The 27,834-nt window shown below is 44.0% G+C and overlaps 1 protein-coding gene across 2 annotated transcripts in view; it reads left to right on the top strand.

Moving 5' to 3' along the window:
- Positions 1-27,834, top strand: part of DDC (dopa decarboxylase) — a 423,065-nt gene that overhangs the window by 317,410 nt on the left and 77,821 nt on the right. For both annotated transcript variants that reach the window (XM_085607298.1, XM_085607299.1), the window contains exons 9-10: positions 8,615-8,682; positions 24,111-24,187. In XM_085607298.1, coding sequence (XP_085463424.1) covers positions 8,615-8,682; positions 24,111-24,187 — 145 coding nt within the window. The remainder of the gene's footprint in view (positions 1-8,614; positions 8,683-24,110; positions 24,188-27,834) is intronic.

The following is a 27,834-nucleotide window of genomic DNA, read 5'->3' as shown; positions in this document are numbered from 1 at the left end:
AAAAAAATATGGCTATTCTTCTGGTAGAGACTGCCGCAACAGTGCGCTTGGCTTCCCGGCAAACGCTTGCATTAATCTTGTGTCCAAAGGGGGTGCAGCATTTGGATATCAAAAAGAACAAGTGATGGACGTAATGCTGAACAATGTCAAACGCTCACCCCCAGTACAGAGATGTAGGCCTAAATCCATAGTTTTTTGCTCTCCATTCCATTTCAGTTTGGATTCAGCCATATGCAAATCAGTCTTGACCCTGTGCCCACTGGGAACAGTCCAGCCCAAACTGCCAAGCCAGGTCCTCCCTGGACTGGAAACAATCATCCTAGGACTGGTTTCGGGGTTTCACCCCTCTTCAGCCAGGATAGCTTGATTCCAGTGGCATGGAGAGCACGGGACTCACGTCTGAGCATACCCGTCCCACTCGGGGTGACAAATGCAAAAAGAACTATTGATGGACAGAATGCAGAACAATGTCATACATTCACCCCAGTACAGAGATCTCGACCTAAATCCATAGTTGTTTTGCTCTCCACGCCACTCCAGTTTGAACCCAGCCATATGCAAATCAGTCTTGACCCTGCTCCCTATGGAAACAGTCCAGCCCGAGCTGCCAGGCATTTGGATATCAGGCCCACTGTTTTGGGACTCTTACCACTGAGCTTCGCTTCTCTGAGTCACTCCAAGCTCTGAAAAAAGTCTGTTCTAAGCTAGCAGGGGATGTTTCAAGACTCATACGGAGAGAGTAGTGAGCTGGTTATGAGAACAGTCAGTTTTCATTTCAGTTTTGTATTTAAGAGTGCACCTGTGAATGTTTCTGGGATTCGAGTGTAGATCTCCCCTCCTTAGCAGTTCAGGGGGGAGTAGATGAGACAGGGTGTATCTCTGAGAAGGCATGCGCTCTCCAAGTTCTCCAGTGAAGTGTTCATTGTGTTTGTGTGATGGAACACAGAGTTGCCCACAAAGGGTTAGACGTCAGTGATATAGATGCTTACTGTCACGTAACACAAACAACAGTACATTGGTGGTCGTTTGTTGACATCATATGGTCACCCACATGGGACCTGATCTATGAAGCGCTGTCTTGAACGTCAGAAATGTACTCCTGTAACATTACTCCAACATTTGGAACACATTTTTGTGGGACTCCCTAAACATCCCAGCATTTCTCACGGTAATCTATGATGGGTATAGATTTCCTTGACTGATCGAATGGGTAAAGTTTATGGAGAAGGGTTATTCAACAGGTGAACAATTCTTGTGTAAATCTGTAGAAAGTGAGTATTTGCACTGGTAACACTGATTTTTTTAGGTTTTCTATCGGGCAAACATTTTTCAATATCGAGACACTCCTGTGCACACTCTCCATACCAGTGCTGGAATCTAGTTTGCGCCTGCCTTTCACTTGAGTAAATTGGAGTTAGCTCCTAGGATGGGAAGCTATTTGCAAAAGATACGTTGTGGCTAGGCCCATCAAGTCACCCTCACCCTCACATTCTGCCTCTAACTCAAAATTTGAAATTGCTGGTTATATCAGTGGAATTGCAACATTCGCAAATGTATTTTGTGCACTTGTGAGTATAGCTGTCAATATTTCACCACCCTGTGCCTGCTGTGTGCCCATATCTGGGAATTTAAATTTCTGCCTCTTATGCTGGCCATTCCACTCAGCCACACGTACTTCACATGCCCACATACGTCTCTTTTATCTGTGAAATTCAAAGCAAAATGAATTGTGGCCACTAAATAATCGTATGTAATTGTTTTTGTAGTTCATACAGGTTGAGTTCCAAAACACAATTGAAAAAAGCATTAGCAAAATCAAAATTTCTATCCTTGCAAGCATGCATTTTATATATATGTATGTATGTTTATTATCTACTGGCGGTCGCCAGTAGATAGTTATAGTTAGGACCGTGTTTCCATAGGAAATCTGAAAATTCTATTTTGAATAACTTTGCCGCCGGTTGACGAATCCTCGCAACATTTTCAAAACTAATGGGGCGCTCCGCTCAGCTCCTACCCTGAAAGTCTCGGGGCAATTCGTCAAGTGGGGCCGAGAAAAAAGGGGGGTCCCAAAACGCGTTTTCACCATGCATTTTCCCATAGGACCTTTAGTCGAAGGTACAGCCCGAACGGCTGAACAGAATTACTTGAAATTTGGCAGAGAGATAGTCCTCAGGTTAGGGAAGTGCCTTTTGCAGGTCTGGTGTCAATCTGTTCACTAGTTCCTGAGAAAATAGCATTTAAAAGCATATAAATATCTATAAGCGCGTACCGTGCGCGAGCGTAATTCTGATTGGTGGTTACATGTTAGTCAACGTTCGAATTGGTCGAAATCAGGAAGTGTCGGCCGCCATTTTGTTTGTTTTCAGTGCGAGAGTGAAAAAGGAAGGTGGCGAACGTGAAAAGGGGGCAGGGTAGAGAGTTCCTGACCCCTAGCCTTTGTCAGGGGGTCCCTGAAGGACCCCGAAGGCAGAATTTTTTTTTTTTTTTTTAAATCGCGGGGTGCGCGCACCATGCGCGCACGGTGTAAAACCCCCAAAAAAAAAATTAATACGTAGTTTATTGTAAAATAAATATATAAAAAAAATAATAATACATACATAACTTAGCATTTAAAAAAACGTACAAATTCACTGAAAAAACCATAGGTTTCATACACGTTATAGTTAGGAATTAGCATTTAAAAATCCTTGCAAATTCACTTAAAAAACCATAGGTTTCACACATGTTATAGTTAGGTGGATATTTCACTCGTAAAAAACCAATGAAATTCCCCCGTTATAGTTAGTTCAGATAACTATAACTCGCGCGACCGCCACTCTATCACAAGGATGATGTCATCAGTGATGTCATGAGTGATGTCACTGACCATGTCATGAGTGATGTAATATGTGACGTCATCAGCAGTGCATTGTGGGCGTGCGAGTTATAGTTATCTGAACTAACTATAACGGGGGAATTTCATTGGTTTTTTACGAGTGAAATATCCACCTAACTATAACATGTGTGAAACCTATGGTTTTTTAAGTGAAAAAAAAATATATATATATGTGTATATATATATATATATATATATATATATATATATATATATATATATATAACGTTTAAGCACACGCAATAGAACTTAACATTTTAAATGAAGTTGAAGTAAAGTTAAAGTAAAAAAAATAATATCATGCACCATAATGAGAAATGAAAGGAGAGATTAGGCCATTAGCCCAGGCACTGAAGTGCACTACTTTTTAGGGTGATGTGCCCATGTGATCAGATCAAATGCCAAAACAAACAGTGCAAGAGTGCCACTGTCCCCTCTACCCTATGCTGTGTGCTGTGTGCAGCAGCGTGCGGAAGCAAAATGTGAATAACAATTTACCAGAGCCGTTGATGAACAGGGCTGAACCTGTCTACGTAGGTATGTATCTCTGTTTCTATTTTTGATGGAGGGGGCCATCAGACACCTTCATCTTGTCACCATATTAAAGCATCTTGCCTGAGCTGTCACTTTGCTAATAAATAAACATGCAGCTTATAGAGTTTTTGTGTGAGAGTCACAACATGGTCGGAATATTGACCTGCAACAATGTCGAGTCCATAATGTGTGGACTACCACTACATCATCCTGAGAATCAGATGTGTGAAGTCAAGAATAATATACTGCCTCCGTAGACACTTACCGCGACAAAAATAGAGGTTGTTGTTATTGGGTTCTCTTTGTAGTTGATATTGTGACAAACAACCATTGGAGAAGGGTAGAAATTATTTTAAGCATTCTGTAGCCATAAAGAGCCCAGTCTGAAAGCGTGTAGCGGTAAAGCATTGTAAAAGCCAATAGGCCTCACCTGTGGCTTTTGTGGGTGAACATGTATATGTGGATGCCACCTTTAAATACGTTTTCTTATGTTTATGCTTTAAGAAAATGCACTCAAAGGTGGCCACTCAAGATGCGTGTTCACCCTTGCAAGCCATATTTCGATGGGTGTCCTGAAGCATAAGTAAATTCCTTTAAAGATGGCCACGGTATACATGCACTTCGGCAGGGACCCACTGTGGATGTGTTTTTTGCTTATGCTTCAGGAGAAACCATTCAGGGGTGGCTGCTGCCCACGCACGTCGATGAGACCTAACCATTTTAAGGCACAATGTATTGTTCAGCAAAGTAAGGCAACATTTACAGACCTATCTTACTAATTGGTCTTTACTGTGAATAAAACCCCGTAGAAATCGTATCACAAATTCTTATTTTTTTAGAAACACTTTACTATGTGTGATTGGAGGCTATCCTTGTTTTTCGTCACAAGATAGACTTGTTGGTGCCTTCCTTTCTGAATTATCATGTTATTAAATAGAGTTGGGGAATGTTGATATTTGAATGGATGAGTATAAATTATGCCTCGCATCACTCTTTCTCTGTCATGGATTGTTCGTTGGACATGTTCACACATTTTAAAAATAATTCACATCTGTAATGTCGCTATGTAAGTTTTAATCAAATTTCCTGAATTACCGATGCTTTTTGAAAAAAAGGTAAAAAAACAATAAAAGGTGCCATCCATCATGCCCTGGGCACTGATGTGCTTTGGAAGTAATTGCACTAAAGTACACTCCCATGTTCCCTATGGTTCATGTTAGTGAAAGACGTATGTGGTGCTGGTATACAAACTGTGTTTGACTTGACCGTATCGAATGTTGCCTGATGCAGTGAAACCAGAGAGGCGGAAAGGGTGTCTGATGTTGTTAAGCCAGAGTGGTGGAATGCTGTGGAGACAGATCAGCACACAGGCCTGAAAACAGTGCTTGGAAATAGACAGTTATATCATTGCCTAATATAATAAAGGGGCTAGCTGAGGATACGTCTGGACTCCACACTCAAATATATAGTCAATAAACCAAGGACATACATTCTGAAAGTATATAAACAAGGATAAATGTTGGACATGGCCCTTTCTGCAGGGTCATCCCCAAACGTTTTGCCTTCATCCTCCTGTTTTCTGAACTAATTTTTGTTGGGCTTTAGGAGTCTGCCAACTTATCACTACCAACCAGTGCTAAACTGCTTGTGCTCTACTTTAAACATGATTAATTTATGAATAAGACCCTAATAAAGTGATACTACATGTACCCAGAGCATGTGAATTAAATGCTACTAGTGGGCCTGCAGAACTTATTGTGCCACCCACTTAAGTAGCCCTTTGAACATGACTCACGCCTGCCATTGCAGCCTGTGTGTGCAGTTTTTAACTGCCATTTCAACCTGGACAAGATAAACCTCTTACCAGGCCCAAAATCCCCTTGTTAACACATATATGCCACCTTTAGGGTAGGCCTTACACTGCCCAGGGGGCAATGTGCAGTGTTCACTTAAGTTTTACATCTCCTGGTAGTGAAAAACTGCTACATTTATTTTTCACTACTGTGTGGCCTACCTCTCCAATAGGATAACATTGGATTACCTTATTACATTTAATAAGTGATAGCTTTCAATTGAGAGCAGGTATCCAGTGCGAGTATGGTGTCCATATAATTGTGATTAAAAGCTCTCTTTACTGGTAAAGTCAGACTTTTAGTCACAGTTCTGGAAATGCCACTTTTAGAAAGTTGGCATTTTTTGTCCTAAATATTGATGCCTGCAGTTGGTCCTGGATCACAAGAATAGTTGTAGCTGGCAGTTGGTCTTTGTGTATTGCTGCCAGACAGGGAGACAAAGGGAAGCTAGGTGTTTGCAGGCTGGACCACTCTGAGTTAGCGAGGGGGTGGAGCTGTCACATTCCAAACTTGCACATCACAAAGGCTCTACCTGAGCACTCTCACAAAGGGGTTTGACACAAGTCTGTTGTGTGCCCAGACGCTTTGGGGCTAGGGCAGGGAGCTAGGAAATTCCCAGCACTTCTAGGGGTGGAAATCTCCGGAAGCTTCTCCTACTTCAGAGTGGGCACAAGGTATAAATCTTGAACCTCAGACCCAAAAGTTCTGGACCTGTAGAGGACTCAGAAGAAGGACTGCTGTGCTGCTCTGCTGCAAGAAGGACTGCCACTCTGCTGCCCTTCAGCCTGAGTGATAAGGACTGGACTTTCATCTTGAACCCAGGACCACCAGAGTGACTCCAAGGGCTAGTTGGCCAAAAGACTGGCCCACCCAGTGACCTAACAGAACCCTCCATTGGGCACTGACTAATTGCCCTATTGGCCAGTCCTACCCTGCAATGGATGGAAAGTCACATCAAGATATCAAGTGTGTAATTCTGGGTGATTGAGTGGGTGCTCCTGAAGGCACAATGAAACGAGGAGTTAAGAGTGCTTACTTTGAGCCTGTGACTGTAGGTGGGGTCCACTGTAACTCATTGTTGGGTATCAAAACGTAGTTTTTCTCTTCCCACTTTGATCCAAAGTGAGAAAAAAACACAAAAGGGGAAAAGAAGGTGGAAGAGAAAAAGAACAGTGACAAAAAAAACGGGAATAAAAAAGAACCAGGAAGGGCAAGATAAACTGGCAGGGAGTGTCTGTCAGTGGATGGAAGAGGCATGAGGTAGAATCTGCAGTACGTTACTTTGGCACCACCTCTGTGTGAGTTGGCCACAGGCTCTCCTCTCGCTGTGCATACTTGAAAGCAATATGCAGCAAGGGCTTTGCTGTGTGCAGAGGGGTTGGCCGCAGGCCAGATCCTGTGGCCAACCTTGCAGCAGATTGGCTGTTGCGGGGGTTTGGAAGCAGGCCAACCCCTGCAGCCAACCCGCTTTGGCCATGCTTGGCAGAGGTTTAACTTTATGAATGGTAAAAAAATATTAATTTATGGTAAAAATAATTAGAAATTTACTTAAAGGCTAAAGTAACATTATAGTTAGGCGAAATGTTCAGCTACATTGCAACGTTTTAAAGTAAATATAAGGACAGAAATTAGAGTTAGAGTTATCTCAAGTAACTAGAATTTGTGCCCAAAGGTAACTAAATATTTCACCTTTGCAATTCACTGCTTATTACCCCACTCATGACATCTTCTATTACATCATTGATAATATCACTGCAACATTTGCAATTACATTATTGATAAGAAAACTGCATTTCGGGGGCTCAAATATGAAAGGGGAGTGTGCTGCAGGGAACATTTGGCTGACCCTAGAGCTATAAAACCCCAGTTCTAACCCCAGCTTAACCACTTCATGCCTGCATGGAATCCAGTTCAGGAGGTTCGGGGCAATCAGAAGTTCACCAGAGGGAGTGCAAATTGCCCAAATAATAGTCCTGGAGACAGCAGAGCGCAGGTTCCATGCCAGTTTGTAGCCTGGTTTAGCCCAATTCGCGTGTTACCAGGCCAGGGATGCCTTTTAATCAATATTGTTGAGTCACAGCATTTTCTTCCCATATTGACTTCTCAGGTCTCGCAGCCGTGCCTGGGACTCAACCACTGTCACAGCCTCCCATTCAGTGGCACGTATGACGTCCTCCAACGTCAGCACACTACGGAGGAGGGATGCTCGTTCTCCCAGGAAATCTTGATGCAATGCCCCCTCACTGCCGCCTTCATACCATCCCACTCTACTTCCATGGAACACACAGAGCCTTCATTCTCCTCAAGGTAGTGGAGCAGGTGTATGCTGCAAGTATCCCTGTATAACATATCTAGTAGGGCCTCAGTCTGCAGTCGCCAGGTCGATATAGGTGCCCTGCACTCACCCAATGGAAGGCCACTTTAATGGGGCTATGGTTAGACAAGTTCCAGCCCAAATACTCCGAGTCCTGAAAAAAAGGCAAGAACTCTGCATTAAAAAAGATGTAATCTAACCTGGTGGATATCTGGTGACCTGGGGCATAGTAGGAGTATTCTGCATCTCTCGGGTGACCCAGTTGCCAAATATCATGTAGTTGTATTGTGGACTTCCATAGTGTGAAGTGTTTTGAATCTCTGTGTCTCAGGCAGGGAGGGTGCAGATCTATCTATGGTGGTGCAACATGTGCAAATACAATCTCCTCCCCATAGACTAGTGGCCGGGGGATCACTGAGCAGAGCTGGGGATAAAGTGCACAAAAAGTCACCTCATATTGGGCATGTAGAGGGAGATGATTGACAGTGGGCACCCATCTAGTGTACCCTATAATAAAACAAAGTGGCCATCTGGTTCCACCACAGTTCTGTTCTGAAAAAATGGGAAACCTTGAGCAATTCAGATCATGACCCCTCTTGCAAATGCGGAGTGTCCAGACTCCTGGCCACTCCAGCATCTGGACACTTTATATAATTCTGTGTTGGTAAGGTGCATCTCCTGCAAACATCTCCTGCAGACATGCTATAAGGATGTGTCTCTAACAGAGGTATGCGTATACCATGTGAAGGCGTACAGGCATTGCTATAACCCTGATGTTGCATGTCAGTGGGTTGTAAGACACGGAGTGATGCCACAGCAGTAGTTGAATGAAATGGTATGCTTTCAGTACAGAGATATGGCACCTAGCCAGGTTTAGACTTCCTTTCTGAAGAGCCTCAGATTTTAACTTGAACTTTGAAGTTTTATCTTTTGTAGTCGATTTTAAGAGATGCACAATCACTTTTATCAATTAATTAACACAATAAAGAACAAATGCCATGACTTTTCTGTAAAATGTTTTTATTTTGCCTACAGTTTGCAAATTCCTTCAATTTTAACCCTCACAAATGGCTCTTGGTGAATTTCGACTGCTCAACTCTTTGGTAAGTTATTGTTTCCTTAATATTTTATTTGTTTTTCTTGATATACTCTATTTCCTAAGAGAGGGTAGAAAGCGTTTGAACTGAACAGTTTAATGCCATTTTCATTTGGTTACACAGGAAATGCTCTATATGTGGTTGTTTTCAGATGAAGTGTTTGTCCTGACTGAGACAGACTTCACATACAAATTGTTAGCATTATTCAAAGGCATAAGGGAGAATCCAGAAACACTGAGGTAGTGGGTTTGACAAAGCTACTTGTCGTACCATGCAAACGCTTGCAGACGCATTAAAGGCAATCATAAAATGGGTTTTCTCTTTGAGAAAATCCATTCCAAGATGGTAGCCGATGCACACATGTTGGGAAATGTGTGCATGCTTACATAAAGACATAAATGGATCCAGCTGTTGTGATGCGTGCATGCATGTGCGTCATGATGGCCATGTTTGATTTACCTTGCTAATGTGGCAGATGGCCATGTTAGACTGATAAATTAAAATTAAAAGATGGCAACTGAAGTGGGAAGAAGGAAGTGAACACCTTGCAGCTGCAATGCTTCAAAATAAATAAATGAATAAATAAATAAGATTAGATAAGTAAATAAACAAGGTGATATGGGAAGCAGGATGGAGAAAGCGATGAGGAGTGAACTAGTGAGCTTGGGATCATCAAGGAGCTGGGGAAAGTTAAAGGAGGCCATGCAGGTTTACCTTCCAGATGGAAATCATACAAGAAAACAACAATTTTGAGAGATTGAAGAACTGAAACCAAACTTCTGCTCAAAAAAGAGCTACACTGTTCTATGATGCAAAAGATAGGGGGTAGAATGTGTACTTATGGGTGTTCGCAGACATCTCTACTCTCAAGCAATGATCTCAGTTGGGTAAACACTTTTTAAATGATATAGCAACTTCTTTAGAAGTCTGACATGTCCCCAAATATTTAGCAGGCAATTTCTCCAGGCTGAGCAGACTGCAATTGTTTCAGGTGTACGGATTGGATGGAGGTTCCAGCTATTTTAATTCATGTCAGACTCCTCAGTTTTAGGAAGTTTTCGATTTCAAATTATCTTTATTGAAATTTTATATAAGAACAGAGCAGGAGCTCTGAACATGACCTAGAGCACAATGTACATGAGATGGAGATTAGACTGATCAATAAACAAATGCCAGCAGTAGACGTACATGTTAACAGTGAAGTAATCACTTAATCACCAGCTCAAGAAAGGAAGGAAGAAAAGAAGAGTAAAGGAGAAAAGAGGAAAGGAAGCCCGGAAGGACAAGAGAAGAGAGAGAAGAGATTGTCTAGCACCTCAATCCCGATACTCAATAAAACATAGTATAACAAGTATCCGGCCATGACAAATCCGTGAATGTGAGGCCCACATAGGAATATTCGTACAACATAATGAAATCAAGGCGGCTTATGAGTAGCAAAATATTCGTCCAGGGTAGACCATATACTCCTCGTGGATGATTTCCAAGGCGAATTTTGCAAGACAATGTTATCAGCCCCCCTGAGGTGAATGACCCAGTTCATCCAGCAATTGTAGGAGGCCTTGCTAGTGTCCTTCCAATTGGAGAGTACCATTTTAACTGCAGAAATAAACAGTAGATCAAGGAGAGCTCGGTCCCCCTCCGACTGCACATCTTCCAGGAAGGCATACTTATAATGCTGAAATGCCGAGCTAACCATTGTCAACTAAAATGTGCTTCTCCTTTCTGGTGAATACATACAGCTGAAATGATGACCCTACCAACCTTAGCTGAAATGCTGACCCCTCCATCCATAACTGAAAAAGTTCCATTCCGCCGGTAAGACTAGCTTACGCCGCTGAAATGTTGAGCCCATTTGCACAATTTTAAACTCTGCACCTCCCACGAGACTCACTCGTGTCCTTGCTTTCTGCGCTAGCAGTTTTGCTTCAAGACCTCAGCTCGAAGAACTTCCCTGGCCTCTGGGGCGAGACTTCCTTCAGTGTAAATGAGCTGATTAACTCAATGACGTGGTCACCTGCGCAGAAGGTCGCTGTCCTCTAACTTTGCGCGCTTGCTGCAACACGAGCCACATTTTCAATCAATGCCCTGAGTTAGCGACTAGACCGGAGCCCGGGGACTGCGGGCGACCCCTTCCGAACACCGAATCTTGATCAGTGGTCCCACACTCATAGGAATAATCGGCGATACAAGCTATCGAATGAAATGCTGAGCAAAGAAAGAGCTGCATTAACAGCAATAGTTTGAGACACAACATATCGGATGAAATGATGAGCAAAGAAGGTGCTATTAATAGCAATAAATGGAGAGCAAAGAAGGTGCTACATCAAAAGCAATAGACGGAGAGCAAAGAAGGTGCTACATTAATAGCAATAATAGGAGATACATCCTATTGGATGACATTTATGCACATTATCATTAGCCTTATTAGTACTGTTATTAGAATAAGAAAACACCAATAATGACAACATTATTATAATAATACTAACAACAATACTAATAATAACAATAATAATAATATCCATAATAATAATTACCATACTAATAATAATAACAATAACAATAATAATAATAATAACACGGCCGGCCATGTGATCTCCTTTTGAGGTTGGTTTGCCGCTTCCTGTTACTATCATCACACTCCGATGATGCGTTATTCTCACGCCCTCTGCTCGTCGGCTCCTGTGGTCGCGAGGCTTGCGAGTGTTCCTTTCCACGTGCACAGTGAGTGCTGCACAGCACGCATCCCTGCTCTGCGGCTCCCCTGGGTGCACCGCAGCAGGCCCCGCTGCCTCTGCGCGGTGAATGACTGCACACAGCACATACATGAAGGGTCCCTGCCCCATGAATGGGCGCTGGGTCGAGCCCCCTTCTCACAGACCTCCCTTCACCCGGTGCTTACAGACACCCCCTTCGCCCCCAGCCCCGCGGTCACACACACCCCTCCACCTCAGCCCCGTGCTCACAGACACCGCTTCACCGCAGCCCCGTGCTTACAGATACCGCTTCACCGTAGCCACGTGCTTACAGACACCGCTTCACTGCAGCCCCGTGCTCACAGACACCGCTTCACCGCAGCTCCATGCTCACAGACTCCCCTCCACCCACAGTCCCGTGCTGACAGACACCCCTGCACCACAGTCCCTTGCTCACTACATCCCTCATACACCCCTCCACCGCACCCCCAAGCTCACAGACACCCATCCACTCCTAGGCCCGTGCTCACAGACACCCCTGCGACGCAGTCCAGTACTCACAGGTACCCTTCCACCCTAGCCTCACAGACACCCCTCCACCCCAGCCCCCACAGACATCCCTCCATTACAGCCCCGTGGTCACAGACACCGCTTCACCACTGCCCCGTGCTCACGGACACCCATCCACCACAGCCCCGTGCTCACAGACACCCCTCTATTACAGCCCCGTGCTCACAGACACCCCTCCACCACAGCCCCGTGCTCACAGACACCCCTCCACCACAGCCCCACAGCCCCATGCTCACAGACCCCCCTCAATTACCCCTCCACCACAGCCCCGTGCTCACAGACACCCCTCCACCACAGACCCGTGCTCACAGACACCCCTCCATTACAGCCCCGTGCTCACAGACACCGCTTCACAGCAGCCCGTGCTCACAGACACCGCTTCAACGCAGCCCCGTGCTCACAGACACCGCTTCAACGCAGCCCGTGCTTACAGACACAGCTTCACTGCAGTCCCGTGCTTACAGACACAGCTTCACCGCAGCCCCGTGCTCACAGACCCCCCAGCACCACAGTTTCTTGCTCACTACATCCCTCATACACCCCTCCACCGCACCCCAAGCTCACAAACACCCATCCACTCCTAGGCCCGTGCTCACAGACACCCCTGCAACATAGCCCCATGCTCACAGATACCCCTTCATTACAGACCCGTGCTCACAGACACCCCTCCACCACAGCCCCGTGCTCACAGATACCCCTTCATTACAGCCCGTGCTCACAGACACCCCTCCACCACAGCCCCGTGCTCACAGACACCCCTCCACCACAGCTCCGTGCTCACAGACACCCCTCCATTACAGCCTCATTGTCACAGACACCGCTTCACCGCAGCCCCCAGCCCCCACAGACACCCCTCCATTACAGCCCCATGGTCACAGACACCGCTTCACTGCAGCCCTGTGCTCACAGACACCCCTCCACCACAGCCCCATGCTCACAGATACCCCTTCATTACAGCCCCGTGCTCAAAGACACCCATCCACCACAGCCCCGTGCTCACAGACACCCCTCCACCACAGCTCCTTGCTCACAGACCCCCCTCAATTACCCCTCCACCACAGCCCCATGCTCACAGACACCCTTCCATTACAGCCTCATTGTCACAGACACCGCTTCACCGCAGCCCCCAGCCCCCACAGACACCCCTCCATTACAGCCCCATGGTCACAGATACCGCTTCACTGCAGCCCTGTGCTCACAGACACCACTTCACCCCAGTCCCTTGCTCACAGACACCCCTGTACCCCGGTGCCCACACAGTTACCCTTCCACCCTAGCCTCACAGACACCGCTCGACCCATCCCCAACCCCGTGCACACAGACGCACACGCCAGGCCTCGGCTCACGCATGACTTGTCTCGGACCTGCTACGGATGTTCACCCACAGACCTCCTGTCAGAGGCCGGGCCACACCGCACTTACTAAAAAGAAAACATCAGCAAAGGTTTCCAGATGCGTGCTTCATACATGAAATTGGTGACAGATATGTAGATGAAGGAAAAAAGAAGCCCCACGTCTGGGGCATCAAACGTTCGAAACAACGCACAATTAAAGGCAGCAATAATACGTGTGTACTGTGCGGGTGGTGTGTGCATGTTACTGTCGCGGGCCTGGCTGGTTGGGGGGACTTTCGTGGGCCTGGCCGGTGGGGTACACGGAGAATGAGAAGCGGCTCCTGCCCCGTCTACTTCGAGCACCTTGAAGAATGCCCGCACAGGTACTTGGCAGATGTTGGTGCAAGGTGGGGGGAACGGGGGAGGGGGACGGGGAAGAGGTCAGGCTGAGGCCAATGCCCGAGACAACAGACACGTCCTTCGCCCTAGGGGCATCCAAGTGTCGGCAGCGGGCAGAACTGAGACCTTGCTCTCTCTGCTCAAACACGTCCACACGGCGACGCAAGAGGGCGGCATGGGTTAAACACGCATTAAAAATGCAATAGGTCTCGCCTTTATTAAGTTAAAGCCATTTGCTTTGCTAATGGTATTGTATAGCAAAGCAAATGGCTTCAACTTAATGAAAGGCGAGACCTATTGCATTTTTAATGCTTGTTTAAAAATACAACGGTGAAAGGAATCCGGTGAGAAACTTTAAAAATCACATACGTCTATGGGTGGAATTGTGGAGTTTATGATTGCTAGAAAATAGTACAAAATAAAGAGAGTGTGAAAACTGAACCAGTTTGAATTTGCACTCAACTCCTGCTAGGCGCCAATGCTAACACTGCCAAAGCTGTGTTTTAACACTGTTGTATGACGTCTGTTCAAGTAACAAATCTGCCAGAATATATGAGATTTTGTCTAGAATTTTACAATAAAAAAGTGAAAGAATACAAAAAGGAATGGCAGTGAAAAGCTGCATGGACGTGGGCAAATCGACCTAGTATTTACACACAGTGTTTTCAAACAGAGCTTAGGCGGTCACATCTGTGGCAGCCAAAGGGAGAGGAGCAAACATCATTCAGTGGTGCCCTATTGTACGTGCACCGACGTGTAATTAAACTTCTATCGACTTGTTGTGCTAGGGATATCCTCTTTCCACCTCAGCACTTTCAAAGGATGCTGTTCAAACATCAAACTGACTCATATTTGTGCAGCATATTAGCAATGTATTGGTTTTTCTAGAGGCAGATATTGAATGTAGACAGTGTCTGCGTTTCTCTGTCCACGCTTGGTCTGAAATGAAAACTGTTAATGAGAGTTATAGCCCGCAACCTAACTTACCTCAATTTGACTTGAATCTGAAAGAAGGCTCGAGCAGGTCTGGGCTTTATCTCGGGGGGGCACCCGGTGCGACAATTGCATTTTTGCCCCCCCCCCCCTGGGTTCAAGGGTGAAGTTGATGGTCCAGTACTCTTCTCACCCAGGCAAGAGGGCAACAGGCAGCAGGTTAGCACAGCAGGGCAGCAGTTCATTCAGAGCAGTAGTCCAGCAGAGTGACAGTCCTTTCAGCAGTACAGCAGTCCTTTCTTCCTGGCAGAGTATCCACAGGTCCAGAGTGTACTGAAGAGATGGTGTCTGGGGTCCAGTATTTATACCCATTTGTGCCTTTGAAGTGGGGAGAAGCTTCTAGAGGCATGCCTTTGAAGTGCATAGGGGATTTGCCTTCTTGACCCTGGCTCCAGCTTAACTACAGACGGTATGCAGCCCTTTGTGTGGAAACAGGACACGACCTATTTAAGTGTAAGTGGGGCTGGGCCCAGCTACTACCTCCAATCCTGCCAGTGATGGCCCATTCAATCACACCTGAGCTCCCCATTGTGTGTGGAGAAATACGCAAAGCCCAACTGTCAACTACACCCAGTAATGTGATCCAGAGACAGGTTGCAGGCATCAAAGGGCTAAGGCAAGAAAAGGCCAACTTTCAAAAGTGTAATTTAAAATTCAACTTCATCATAAGTTAGGATTTTTCATTACGATTCCACCAACACCAAACATGAAGGGGTTACCTAGTCCCATTTGGAAATTACACTAATAAAATGTAATGAGGTATCTCCAGTGTTATCCTACTCTCTCATAGGATAACATTGGAGTTACCTTATTACATTTTATTAGTGTAAGTTTATAGGTAGGCCTTGCAGTAGTAAAAAACGAATATAAGTGTTATTCACTACCAGGACATGTAAAACCTAACAGTACATGTCCTACTTTTTAAATACATTGCACCCTGCCCCCTGGGCTATCCAGGGCCTTACCATTTATATTTATTAAAAAGGAAGATTTGGGCCTAACAAAAGGTTTACTTGCCCGGTCGAAATTATATTTTGAAACTGCACACACACACACACAAGTTGCAATGGCAGGCCTGAGACATGGTTAAAGTGCTACTTTAGTGGATGGCACAATCAGTGCTGCAGGCCCACTAGTAGCATTTTATCTACAGGCCCTGGGCACAGGTAGTGCCACTGTACTAGGGTCTTACAAGTAAACTAAATATGCCAATGTAATATGAGCAAGTCTCACATGTTTCAAGGAGAGAGCACAGACACTTAACCCTTTTTACCAGTGGTACAGTGTGCAGAGTCCTAAGGCCTACAAAAACAAATTCAGCAAAAAGTGAAGGGCAAATAAAAAAGGTTTTTGGAAGACCCTGCAGAAAGGCCAAGTCCAACAAAGTGCTTGTCAAACCATAAGTTATTTCTAAACACAGCGCCCCTCCAGCTCAGTACCAGTTGCAGCTGCACCGGTCACACCGCACTAAAGTAAGCCCTAGGTCCGAGCCAGGCAGTTCAATAATGATTTTTATCTTTAAACATAGCGAAGATTCAAGTATGCCCCCCATTCTGGAGGTCATAAAAGACTTGCACCGCCCTCTTAATCACTGTGGTCTTCTATGAGGAAACATTCACATTACTATGCTGTATTGCTTCTTGTAGCTTGAACAGAGCACGCAAATATAACAATAGTGTTAAATGAGGCTATCAGCATTTGTACTGTATGTTTCCACAATTTATAAGGTCTGGAATCATTCGTGGAATTTGTGTGCCTTCCTGCGCTGCCCTGTGGTTTCTTGTTGACCTTAATCATTGTGTGAAAGTGTCATTGTGTGAGGCTTTTGTAACAATGGCTTTGTTCAGTAATGTGTGTAGTGATGATTTCCACTAGTTTACAGCAATACAATAAATACAGTGTGGTTTAGGTTGTATTTGCAATGTATTATTGTGTCACTGAAAGTGTGCTGGAGGAGTTTGCCATGAGTCCTACTTCATTAGGGTAAGTGAAGAGTAGTCGATTGACCAATTGGTTGTGTTGGATCACAAAACTTGAAGTCCACGATTTTTGCTGTGGCAGGGACAACCAAGCACTACCAGAGGTGGAGGTCTTCTAATCCCCGCTAACTAAGACACTACATATTCAAGGGCTTATTTATGAGAGTCCTGCATCACTTTTGCACCAAGTAACGTGGTACATGTGTGACACAGGACTATCATAAAGATTTATGAAGCCTTTGAGGTGGCCTCATAAATCATGAGTAAGGCGATGCAGCGTAAATTCCTACGTCGCCGGACTCTGCACCCGGGAGGTGTTCCATGGGTGTTGTGGTGGGTTTTCCCATGCAGCACACACGGAAAGAAAAAAAAAGCCTTGTGGGACTGTTTTTGTGCAGGAAGGTGCCCCTTCCTGCCCAAAAACAATCCCGCCTGCAATGAGGCACCCTTGCACCATGGTGCAAGGATACCTACTTTAGCCGTATGCTGCCAAAATGGCACAAGCGCAAGCAGAAAGGACAGGAATGCACATATTGCTTAAATATGGTGCATTCCTGCCCATTCACTTTGGCATAGGCCAGTGCAGAAAGCTACCTGGTTGCGCTGCCCTTGCTGCGCTGGCCTACGCCAACATGCCATAAATGAGGCCCTCAGTTTGTGATGGAACAGTAGCACCTCAAGTTTGCTTAACTTACTGTGTAGACTTGGATGAGAAGCCAAAATGTAGCTCAAAGATGGTTGTGTACTTTGAATGCAAGTACATAGATTGCGAGCATGTCCAGCTGTGAGTTTTTGTAAAGACACAAAACGTTTAGTATTTCTCAGTATATGAATATATGTAAAACTGAAGGTCAATACAAAGCAAAAAACGAGACTGCAATCCAATGGAAAGAGAAAATCTGGGTCCTTGGAGAAAAATGTGACTGCAGTCCAATAGAATGAGTAAACCTCAGTCCCTGGACAATATAAACAACTGACAGTCGCTAAATGCTCAAGAACATGGACCACGACTGAAAGTGAGAAATACAAAATAATGCAAGGAAGTTGCCGTGAAATGGCAAAAAAGTTTATGCGCTGTTTGCCAACATGTACAGTTCGGGACCACAACAGATGGCAAATAGCTCATTGTAAAATGGAGCACATTATTCTTCATGCAAAAATCTTTTACTTTGTTATGAGTACACAGTTCTTTACTGGTAGTTGTCCTGGGGAATGTAAGAGCAGCAGCAAGAGCACAGATCCAACATGAACTCTACAGTACCTTTGAAAGGGAAAACTGAGTATCTTGGAGTTTGGGAAAGTGAGCTAAATCATCCAGAAAATAAGCATGTCTCCCAGTTGAAGACTAACATTTTCCAGTCCCATAAACTGTGTTAACTAGTAACCTGGGGTCTGAACTTCTTCATCCAACCTTCAAGATAAATGGTGGCAGACCACATTCAGACCAAAACGACAATTGTGTATGAGCTAAACAGGGCAGGAAGGGCACAATTTGGGATCACTCAGGCTATTCATGATTGACCTAGCACGAAGGCCAACCATTTGCCGAACTTCTGCAACAAAGCAGGGTCTTAAGAGAAAACAAAAACATTAAAAGGTGGTGAAGAGGGTGCCGCAGGGCTCCTTGCTGAGCCCGACACTTTTCAATCTTTACGTCACCCCCCTTTGCTCCCTCGTAAAGTCCTTCTCAGGGCATTCAACAGACACTGCACTGCACTGAGATTTCATGACTGTCTGCGCAAAGTTGGATATTTGATGTCCCAAAACTGCCTGAAACTAATCACAGGGAAAACTGAGGTACTTCTGTTTGGGCGCAATACCTCTTTTTGGCAACCAATCTGGTGGCCACAGGAAATGGGGGAAATACCAACTCCGATCTCTAAGATGAAAAACCGAGGAGTCTACTTTGACACCAAGCTGTCCTTTGGGGGCAAATCAACACAATCACCTCCACATGTTTCTACATTATCAAAACTATCAGGAAAATTCTCCCTTTGATCCCGCTAGAACCCCAGAAAGCGGTGGTAGCAGCTCTTATCCTGTCTAGAATAGACTATGGCAGTAGCCTGTTTCTCAACATACAATCACGCCTCCTCAACAAAATGCAGGTCCTTCAAAATGCAGCAGCTTGCCTACTGCTCGCTATTCCAAAACATCAATCAGAGGCTCATGCCCTTCCAATATAACATTGGCTACCAATTAAAAGAAGGATCGAATTTAAGGCCCTCTGCATTGCCTTTAAAGGACTACATGGTCTTGGCCCGGACTACTTCGCAAAACAGTTCAAGTGGTACATCCCAGAGAGGCAGCTCCGCTCTGCGACATCCACAAATCTGATAATTTGCAGGGCCAAAACGACCTCATGGGAGGAGAAGTTTCATTGGATAGGCTGTAGGCACTGCGCCTCCGGGAGGGAGCTAATGTGGACCGGTGCTGTGGATAAGGATAATCCTGGTGCAGCCAACTCTGAGTGGCGGACTATATTTGGCGGTGTTTGTGGGGAGGGAGTTTGATGGGTATAAAAGCAGATACTATATTACGCTGTTGACCTGACAGCTCTGTGAGGTGATCGCCTTGACACTCTGAGTCCCTGTGATGGTACGCCGCCCGGCCCCCGGGATGTGGGCTGAATGGCTGTGTGCATTGTTATAACGACAGATGAGCTTTGAGATGTCGTGCGTGTACAGGTTGACTTACTGGATGCCTTGTTTACAACTCTGCAATAAAAACATGTTTAAAAAAAAAATAAAAAAAATGGGAGGAGAAGTTTCATTGCAGGCACCCCCAGATTGTGGAACGTACTCCCACTGGCACTTAAGGCGGATAACAATCTCTTGGCATTTCACAAACTTTTAAGAACTCAGCTCTTTACCAACTAGCCCAATCACTCCTTCCCTAACACCATACTCTGGATAGCAAATTATGGTGAACTGCCGTGCCTAGACACCTCCGGGTATTAGCGCGTGTTACAAATTTAAATTTAATTTCATTTAGTTTAATGCTTGCCCGCCTGAATCATCACCTACCCATTTGAACTTATAGCAGTAGATTCTCGAGGCACCCTTCTTTCCTGTGGGACATGGAGGGCTTTTTGACACTGTGTCCACATCATGTCTGGGGACTTTCAGAAAAGCAAGGTCACAAGCAGGGCAGAGAAGGAGAGCTTATGCAGTGCTGTCTATTGTCTTTTCTGCCATGAGGATGCGGCCCACATTCAGCTTCACGTTCTAGAAAAACTACAGCAAGAGGGTCCATGAAGGTCAGTGGCTGTGCTGAAGTTGTTTACATGCTGGGTGAAAGCTGCAGCTGGCAGTTGAGAGCTAACCCTCTTCCAGTGAGTGTTTGCATCCCTTATGGTAAAAAAAAATCTGACTGACCTGGGCGCTGCCTACCTGAAACTGGCCATATACAATCTACAGGAACATGCTCTGGTGGAAAACATGCTGTATTTCTTTAAGACAGTTCCTGGAGAGAAAACAGGAAGAGGAAGAAAAATTGTGGTTTGTGCCCTTGTTTTTTGTGGGTAGCAGTGCACTGCAGGGGCGTGAGTTATAGTTAGCTCACTAACTATAACATCTGTTTTCCTCTGGTTTTGTACAAGTGAAATGTTAGCCTAAGTATAACAACTCTATAACCTTTGGTTTTTTCAGTGAATTTGAAGGGTTTTTTAAATGCTAATTCCTGACTATAACGTCCCTGTAACCTTTGGATTTTCAGTGAATTTCTAAGGTTGTTTAACAAGTATTCACCTTTACAGAGTGGTGGAGAAAAGGGGCTAGGCCTCCGAACAGCTCTCAGGAATTCCATACAGCTACTCATTCAGCAGTCACTCAGCCATACAAACACTCACACACTCACTTATACACCCACACAACCGCTTACATACCCATTCACACATCCATACAAGCACTTCCACATCTCCTCACTTAGTCATACAGCCATTCACGTACCCAGCCACTCATTCATACCACCATTTAGACACCCCCTTACTCACCCAGTCACTCACACACCCACTCACACACCCACTCACGCACCCATACAGCTACTCACTCACCCATACAGCCACTGACACACCCACTCACTCACCAATACAGCTACTCACACACCCACTTATATACCCATACAGCTACGCACACACCCATACAGCCACTCACACACCTACTCATGTATGGATACAGTCACACAACCACTTGGGTCACATATGTTAGAAATAGTATTACTCATTAGTAGTATAGAAAGAATAGTAATTTAGCTTATGCAGTAGCATAGTATATATCTTTAAATCTCAGAAAAGGTTACAAAACTCCTACACTCACTCGCTGCTGTAATCAGTGATGTCACTGACCATGTTACATGTCATGAGTGGTGTAAAATGTGAGGTCATAAGCAGTGCATTGCAGGGGCATTAGTTATAGTTACCTCAAGTAACTATAACTGCTGAATTTCATTGGTTTTGTATAAGTGAAATCTGAGCCTAACTATAACGTCCCTGTAACATTTTATTTTTTCAGTGACTTTCCAAGGATTTTTAAATTCTATTTCCTAATTATAATATCCCTGTAACCTTTGTTTTTTTCAGTGAATTTCTATGTTTTTTAATGTTATTTTCTAACTATAACGTCCCTGTAACTTTTGTTTTTTAAGTGAATTGCTAAGGTTTTTTAATTGTATTTGCTAACTGTAACCCTTGAGAGTGAGTGTGAGAGTGCATGCGTGTCTCAGTGGGTCTGTGTGTGGGTATGAGAGTGTCTGCGTAGGTCTGCCAGTGGGTTAGTTGTCTGAGTAGGTCTCAGAGTGACTAAAAATAAAAATCTCACTGGGTGTGTGATTGGATGCATGAGTGTCTGAGTGGATCTGTGAGTGGGCGTGTGAGTGGATCTGTGAGTGGGTGTGTGAATGTGTGAGTGGGTCTGTGAGTGGGTGTCAGAGTAGGTTTATAAGTGTCTCCATTAGTGTGTGAGTCAGTCTGTGAGTGAGTGCATGAGTGCTTGTTAAGCTGCCCATCATCCTGGCAAAAGACGGGAAACCTCTGCATACTGCTAAGGTGGGCAGGGCCAAATGGCGAAAACTCTACGGCCACCTGAAAAGCCAAGGCTAACTTATTTTTGACTTCAGTGCTCCTAAGTAACTAAAGGGGGCACGTAGCACCCTAAAACCTATGCAAAACAAATGTATTCTAACTGATCTAGAACAGGATCTATGCAAAGACAGTCTTTAGAATTCAAATTGTAGATGAACCCCAACCACGAAGACTAGCACTATACTGAGTCAGGTGACGTCTAGGCACATGGTTAGGGCTCCTAAAGAGAAAACTCATGGGTCCAAATGATAGAAGTGCATTGTGAGGCTGAACACAAGCACAGATAGAGGTGGGATATGTCCATCCCTGCTGGGCGTGAAGTTGCTGCTCCAGTTCTGTCAGAGGGAAGCGTGTTTGGGAGCCCTGGTGTACACCTGAGAATGCCACCGAATCATGAGGTTTCATTCAGGCTGTTACTACCTGCCTTTAAAGCACATGCTCACCACATTAACTTTATGGTTCTGTTTGCTAACAAGCTGCTTATGTGCAGCCTTTTATAGCAGCAAGCTTCCGACACATTGTATTGTAGATCTGAGCCACGTGACGGAAACCGGGTCAAAAATGACCTGAACATTAAAGGAAGACTCCTTTTATACAAACAGGATGTGTGAGGGGAGACACCATTACAGATCTCATACAAAGGCTGGAAACATTTGGAAAAAAATGATTATATATATGTTCTTTCTCCCTCCTTCTCTTCCCCCTTCCTCTTGTTTCGCTTCAGGCCGTGTATATCCCATTGGCCCAAGAAACAGGCCAGGACCCCTTCTCCATGACTAATCACACTGCTGGGCTCATACCGGATTTCTCTTTCTAGAGAAATTTTATGAGGCCCTTCTCTGCTCGCGCCCATGCTCAGTATCATTCATTTATCTATAACATAACCATCTTTCAAACCGTTCGATGTTGCGAAAAGTTCTGTTGCAAATTGTTAAAGATTTGACTGGAAACAGCTTACATTTTCACAAAGTTTTCATGTATGTTTGTAAAACTGTGGCACACACTGTCTCCAGCTTGCTGCCCAGCTCCAAACACATGAAGTGCCTGCACTCACTCACCTATATTAAGAAAGAACCTTAAAAGCAAAGAAATTAATTCACTGTCCATGAACCTTTTTGGAAAGATTCTTAGATATACATCAAAAGGGGCCAAAACTATTGGTAACACAAAAATTGCTTTTCCTATGGAACAGCTGACCTAACTACAACTATCCAATGGTGGGTGATTCACGGTTTGGCAAATAGTTCATGCTGACCTAGACTTATGGTCACGCATTCAAATTTTCAACTACTCTGAATCAAGGAAAAACAGAGAGTAGTACAGCATTACCCCAGTTCCAGGTATAAATCTCAGAATGGTCCCATAATTGCGCAGCCACTAAATAACACCACTCATGGCATCAGTATTTTGATGGGTGTACACTTACCACCCAGGATTGTGTGGTACCTGTAATGGGTACCTAGGTAATTTTCTCAGATATTGGCACCAGATAAAAATACATATTTGGAAACAGGAAGTTTTTTTCTACAATCTCTGGAATACGATTAGCAAATGGTGATTTTTTTAAAAAATGTTATCTTTGTTACAATGACCACTAGACAACTGCCAAGAAACTGGAAAATGAAAAATGTTGTAGTTGATGTAGCATCAATCTTTTTTAGTTATGCCAAACATAGATCTAATTATGGCTCCACTTTAAATTTAGTGGGAGAAAGCAGACACCCTCTAACCAAAAATGTGCTGCCAGTCATGTCGTGCCACCAACAAACTTCCATGTTGAATCAGTCAGCTTTAAAAACAGACTGATTTTCAACATGGTGGCCAATGAGCGTGGAAGAGATATGAGAAGCCACCTCAAGCTGCCAGCTGACAGATATTCTCCTTGCCTTCCTCTTCAGGTCAGGAAGAATCATTGGCGTTTCCACTGGGCATTTCCCCAAGCCTAGGAAGATGTAAAGTGAGCCCTCACTGTAGAGTGAGGTTACGGGAAATCCCAGTGATTTCCATACCTGGTATCCCAACAATTGTGGCTGGCTGCCTCTACATGTATCATTAGGCAACCAAGTAGGGCCACCTAGCGTCGTGGACATGAGCCTGGTGGTAACTCTGATCTCTGCCATTGTGCTGCCATCGTTCCACCATCCCAATTAACAGGAGGTCCTACCTGTACTGAACATGGTGAGACTTACTTCTCTGAAGATTTAAATCTGGGCATAATCTTAATACTGTAGGAAAGACAAAATAGCCTTAGTATTTTCATCCTTCCTTAATATGAAATAATAGCTTTAGCATAAACTAGTTATTCTGGTCATTAGTTACTGTTTTATATGTTGTGCTTCAACATTGATTAACTATTAACACATTTGTGGTCTTGCTTTCTCAGGGTCAAGGAGAGAACAGATTTAACCGAGGCCTTCAAACTTAATCCAGTCTACCTCCAACACAATCACCAAGAAAGCGGTAATTATTTACATTTTGTGAAATCGTGTCAGTTCATCATGATTTAATCCATTTTTGTTTTTATTATTTGTCGAGCACAAATAATGACATAAAAGTTTCAAGGCACTAGAGATGCAAAACAAATCGAATCCATTCCATACAAACCGAAACATACGAAACCTTACAAGAAAAAAACATTGGATATCAAATAAAAAGAACATAGAATCTGGAAATCTATCCCAGGCTCATTCAATAAAAGAAAACCCTACGTAAATACCCAAAATGTCATGAGACACTTCTCAACACATAAATCATCATGTATTTCAGAGACTTGAAAATCTGCAATCTATTCGAGCTGTTTCTGAAAAACCAATCCATAAAAGCGCACACACAACTATGAAGCATTTGCCACCCAGATTCTAAAGGGTGTTATGTGAGAATTTAAAACGTCTGTTTAAATTACCCTAACTCTGCCAAGTAAGAGGGGGATGGGCTCACAATCATTTTCCACATTATACCTTGGGATGAATTCTCTTTTCGGGGTTTAGCTTTGTTAGCCCCCTGCAAAATATAAAAAGAATGTCACGGGGAGATTACACATAAAAATGTTGAAAATAAATAAATATAGCTTGGACAGATGAGTGTGTCAGCGCCCTCACAGCATTGACCGGAGGTTTTAAGGTGCGACCACTGTCAAAGGTTATACCTAGATTCCTAAATGACTCCACGGTTGTGGGTGCTTTGCTAAAATGTACCTGTCACTATAATAGGAGATGGCTGGGTCAGCTCTACTCAAGAAAACGACCTCGGTTTTATCAACTTTCCGCAAATGACAATTCCCCTGCATCCAGTTCTGGTGGGGGCAGCACCCTCAGCGGTTTCCTCAGATCCGAAGGAGAGCGAGCAGGAAGTGGGCATTGCCAACACTCCGATGGCACTGTAGGCCATGGTCCTCGATCACTTGGGCAAGAAGGAACACATAGGGAAGAACAAAGATAGGGGAAAGGGGTGATCCTTGAGCTAATCCAAAGGACAGAGTCAAACAGAAAAAATTACCCAAGCAACCCTTTCGAGCCCAGCCTGTAAGGAAAGTGTGCATCTGGTCCAAAACCTGCCTCTCAATTTCTATAGCATAGAACATGCATCGAAGGAGGTTTGTATGGCCACAGGTATCGAAAACTGCTAACAAACCGATCCTGCAGAATCAACGCAGCTCTCTCAATTCTGTAAAATGGGCAAGCCCCAAATCAAAGCAAAAGGTGGTTGATTGCTTTTCTAAGTAATGATGGGGTTGGGCTGTGGCTTCAATGATTATCATTTTTTAAAAATAGGAGAGAGTTTTTCTTTGTCTATGGTGCATAACTTGCACAAGATTGAGGCCAGTAGATAATAAAAGGGGGAAAGCAATAGCTGGTTTAAGAATATTGGGTTTGATGCCCGCCTTGCAAAAAGCAACTTGATCCTTGGCTGAACTCTCAAGATTTTAGTTAAATAAAGTCATAGGAAATACATCCAATTGGGAATTGGAAGATTACTTACCCATGTTATGCTATGTCATGTTATGGATCACTTTAATAGCACATATTCACCGTATCAGTATCTCTTCTCCCTATTGAAAGGGACGCAAGTGTAGCAATTATTATCACACTAGGCAGTAGGGAAGGGAAACAATAAAAGGTAGGCCTGTGGTCAAAAAGAATTATCTTTAGTGTTCTTTCCAGGATGTAAAAAAGGTGGATTTCATTAAAGGAAATAGGATGTGCACGCGGAAGAGTGAGTGCTAAGGCAGAGAAGAGCAGCTGTGAATCTTGGCCTTCCTGATATATAGTATTTTTAGTTCAATTGAATATGAGGAGTGTATGAATCTATAAGGCACATTTCTGACTAGTCGGAATGCAGGAAGGGATAAGATTTTGCATAGGTGAATAGTACGTTAGGCGGAGAACCTCTAAGGATGTTCTGGTATGAACAGTAAAACTGTTTAATGGTGGAAACTAAATTTGGGGGTAGATAACTTAATACTAGCGGCTTTATTTTGCAAAATATGAAGGAGGATTCCATAGGGATTTGTTTGTTAATGGCAAAATAAAGAGCTCCACATTCGTCAAGCTTGCATTCATTTAATGCAAACATCCCAAATGAGCACAAATCAGCTGTGAGATAGTGTAGGAGCCTTCAAGTCTTTTTAATTTGATTAGTACAGGGGAGGACATCTCCTGAGATCTAATCACCCAGTAGCAGTTCTAAATCGATTTTAACTTCATTGTCTTTGTCTACATGTGAGCGAAATTGATTCGTTTTATCTCTGTAGGCCTGGATGTGGGATTTCAGAGACCTGCACTGTTGCTTGCTACCAAATGTTTTGTCTCATCGTCAGTAAGCTTCAGCCACTAATCACACAATCACACCTTGATATCCAGCATACACAGATAACAGTCACAGCAGTTATGTCCAAGAGAGTATAATCAACTTGGGGGAAGAACTGGAGGCCACGAGCAGACGAAGGTTACACTCAGTACCACATAAATATTAAACAGACCTGGCAAGAGACAGACCATGGTAGCACCCAACACATGATGTTCAATCTCTGAGGTGTAAAGGAACTCAGAGTCACTGCTTGTGGCCTCATTAAGAAAAGCAAAAAACAGGCCACCTTGTTTAAAAGAATACCTCCTAGGTAAGTGTTGACAGTGTCAAGCATGACATATATGGCGAATAAGAAACAAGAGCAGCGTATTGACAATTTTCTTGGCCATCCCCACTGAAGAACACCCACAAAGATAAACCCAATGGCACCTGTGCCCTGGATGGGATGAAAGGCCACCTCTCTGTCGTTGAGGATGTTCACAAATTCTAGAGCCATCTGTATCACCACATTTTGAAACACTTCATTAATATTATAGAAGAGGGAGCATCAAATGTTTGATAACAGCATATCAGCTTTTTTCCATTTTTTGACCATGCTGTGCTTTACCTCGAGCCTAATGTCCAGATGTGGTAGTATTTGCCTCCCAACATGTCCAGTCAATGCCCCTTTTCGTCCTTCTTGCCTATTCCTACACTATAAAATAAAAGTGGATGGCTTTATTGGCAAAGTGAAAGTGGCTTTCTCAGTATTCTTTTTTCTGTCATCACAAGTATGTAATGTTCATAAGATCCATGTAGGGACCAAAGTGTGCCATCTGAGTAGCCATGAGTTGTTAGAGTTAAAGTTCAGCTTTATTCACAATAATCAAGGAAAGAGAATAAAGCTGTGATTATCACTGGATACTAGTGATCCAACAGAAACATTTTATCCCTTACTTCCACTACATAGTTAATGTATCCAACTAACTGTACTGGCCCCTCTACAGTAAGACGGATCACGACATTACCCTTACCACAGAGGTGATTGGTCCTCAGATGGATCTTTCTCCAGCAATAGGAGGGGCGGGAATTAGGATGTCCAAAACACGTTAACCATCTAATGAGGACCATTAATTGGTGACCAACTCACAAGATCAAAATCAGGTTCAACTACACCACTCTCAGGACCATGCTATAGAAATAAAGTATCGCAATGGTAAAATCCAGCCTCCTAAAGAAGTTGTCTAACTAAGATTATGCACACTAGGAGCTCTGCTACAGCAAAACACAATTAAAAAAGAAGCAGAACTTGATGCTCTGAA

Source organism: Triturus cristatus, chromosome 5_2, assembly GCF_964204655.1.
Source record: "Triturus cristatus chromosome 5_2, aTriCri1.1, whole genome shotgun sequence".
Lineage (NCBI taxonomy): Eukaryota > Metazoa > Chordata > Amphibia > Caudata > Salamandridae > Triturus > Triturus cristatus.
Note: the sequence above shows the minus strand (reverse complement) of the source record. Positions and strands in the feature narration are given on the sequence as shown.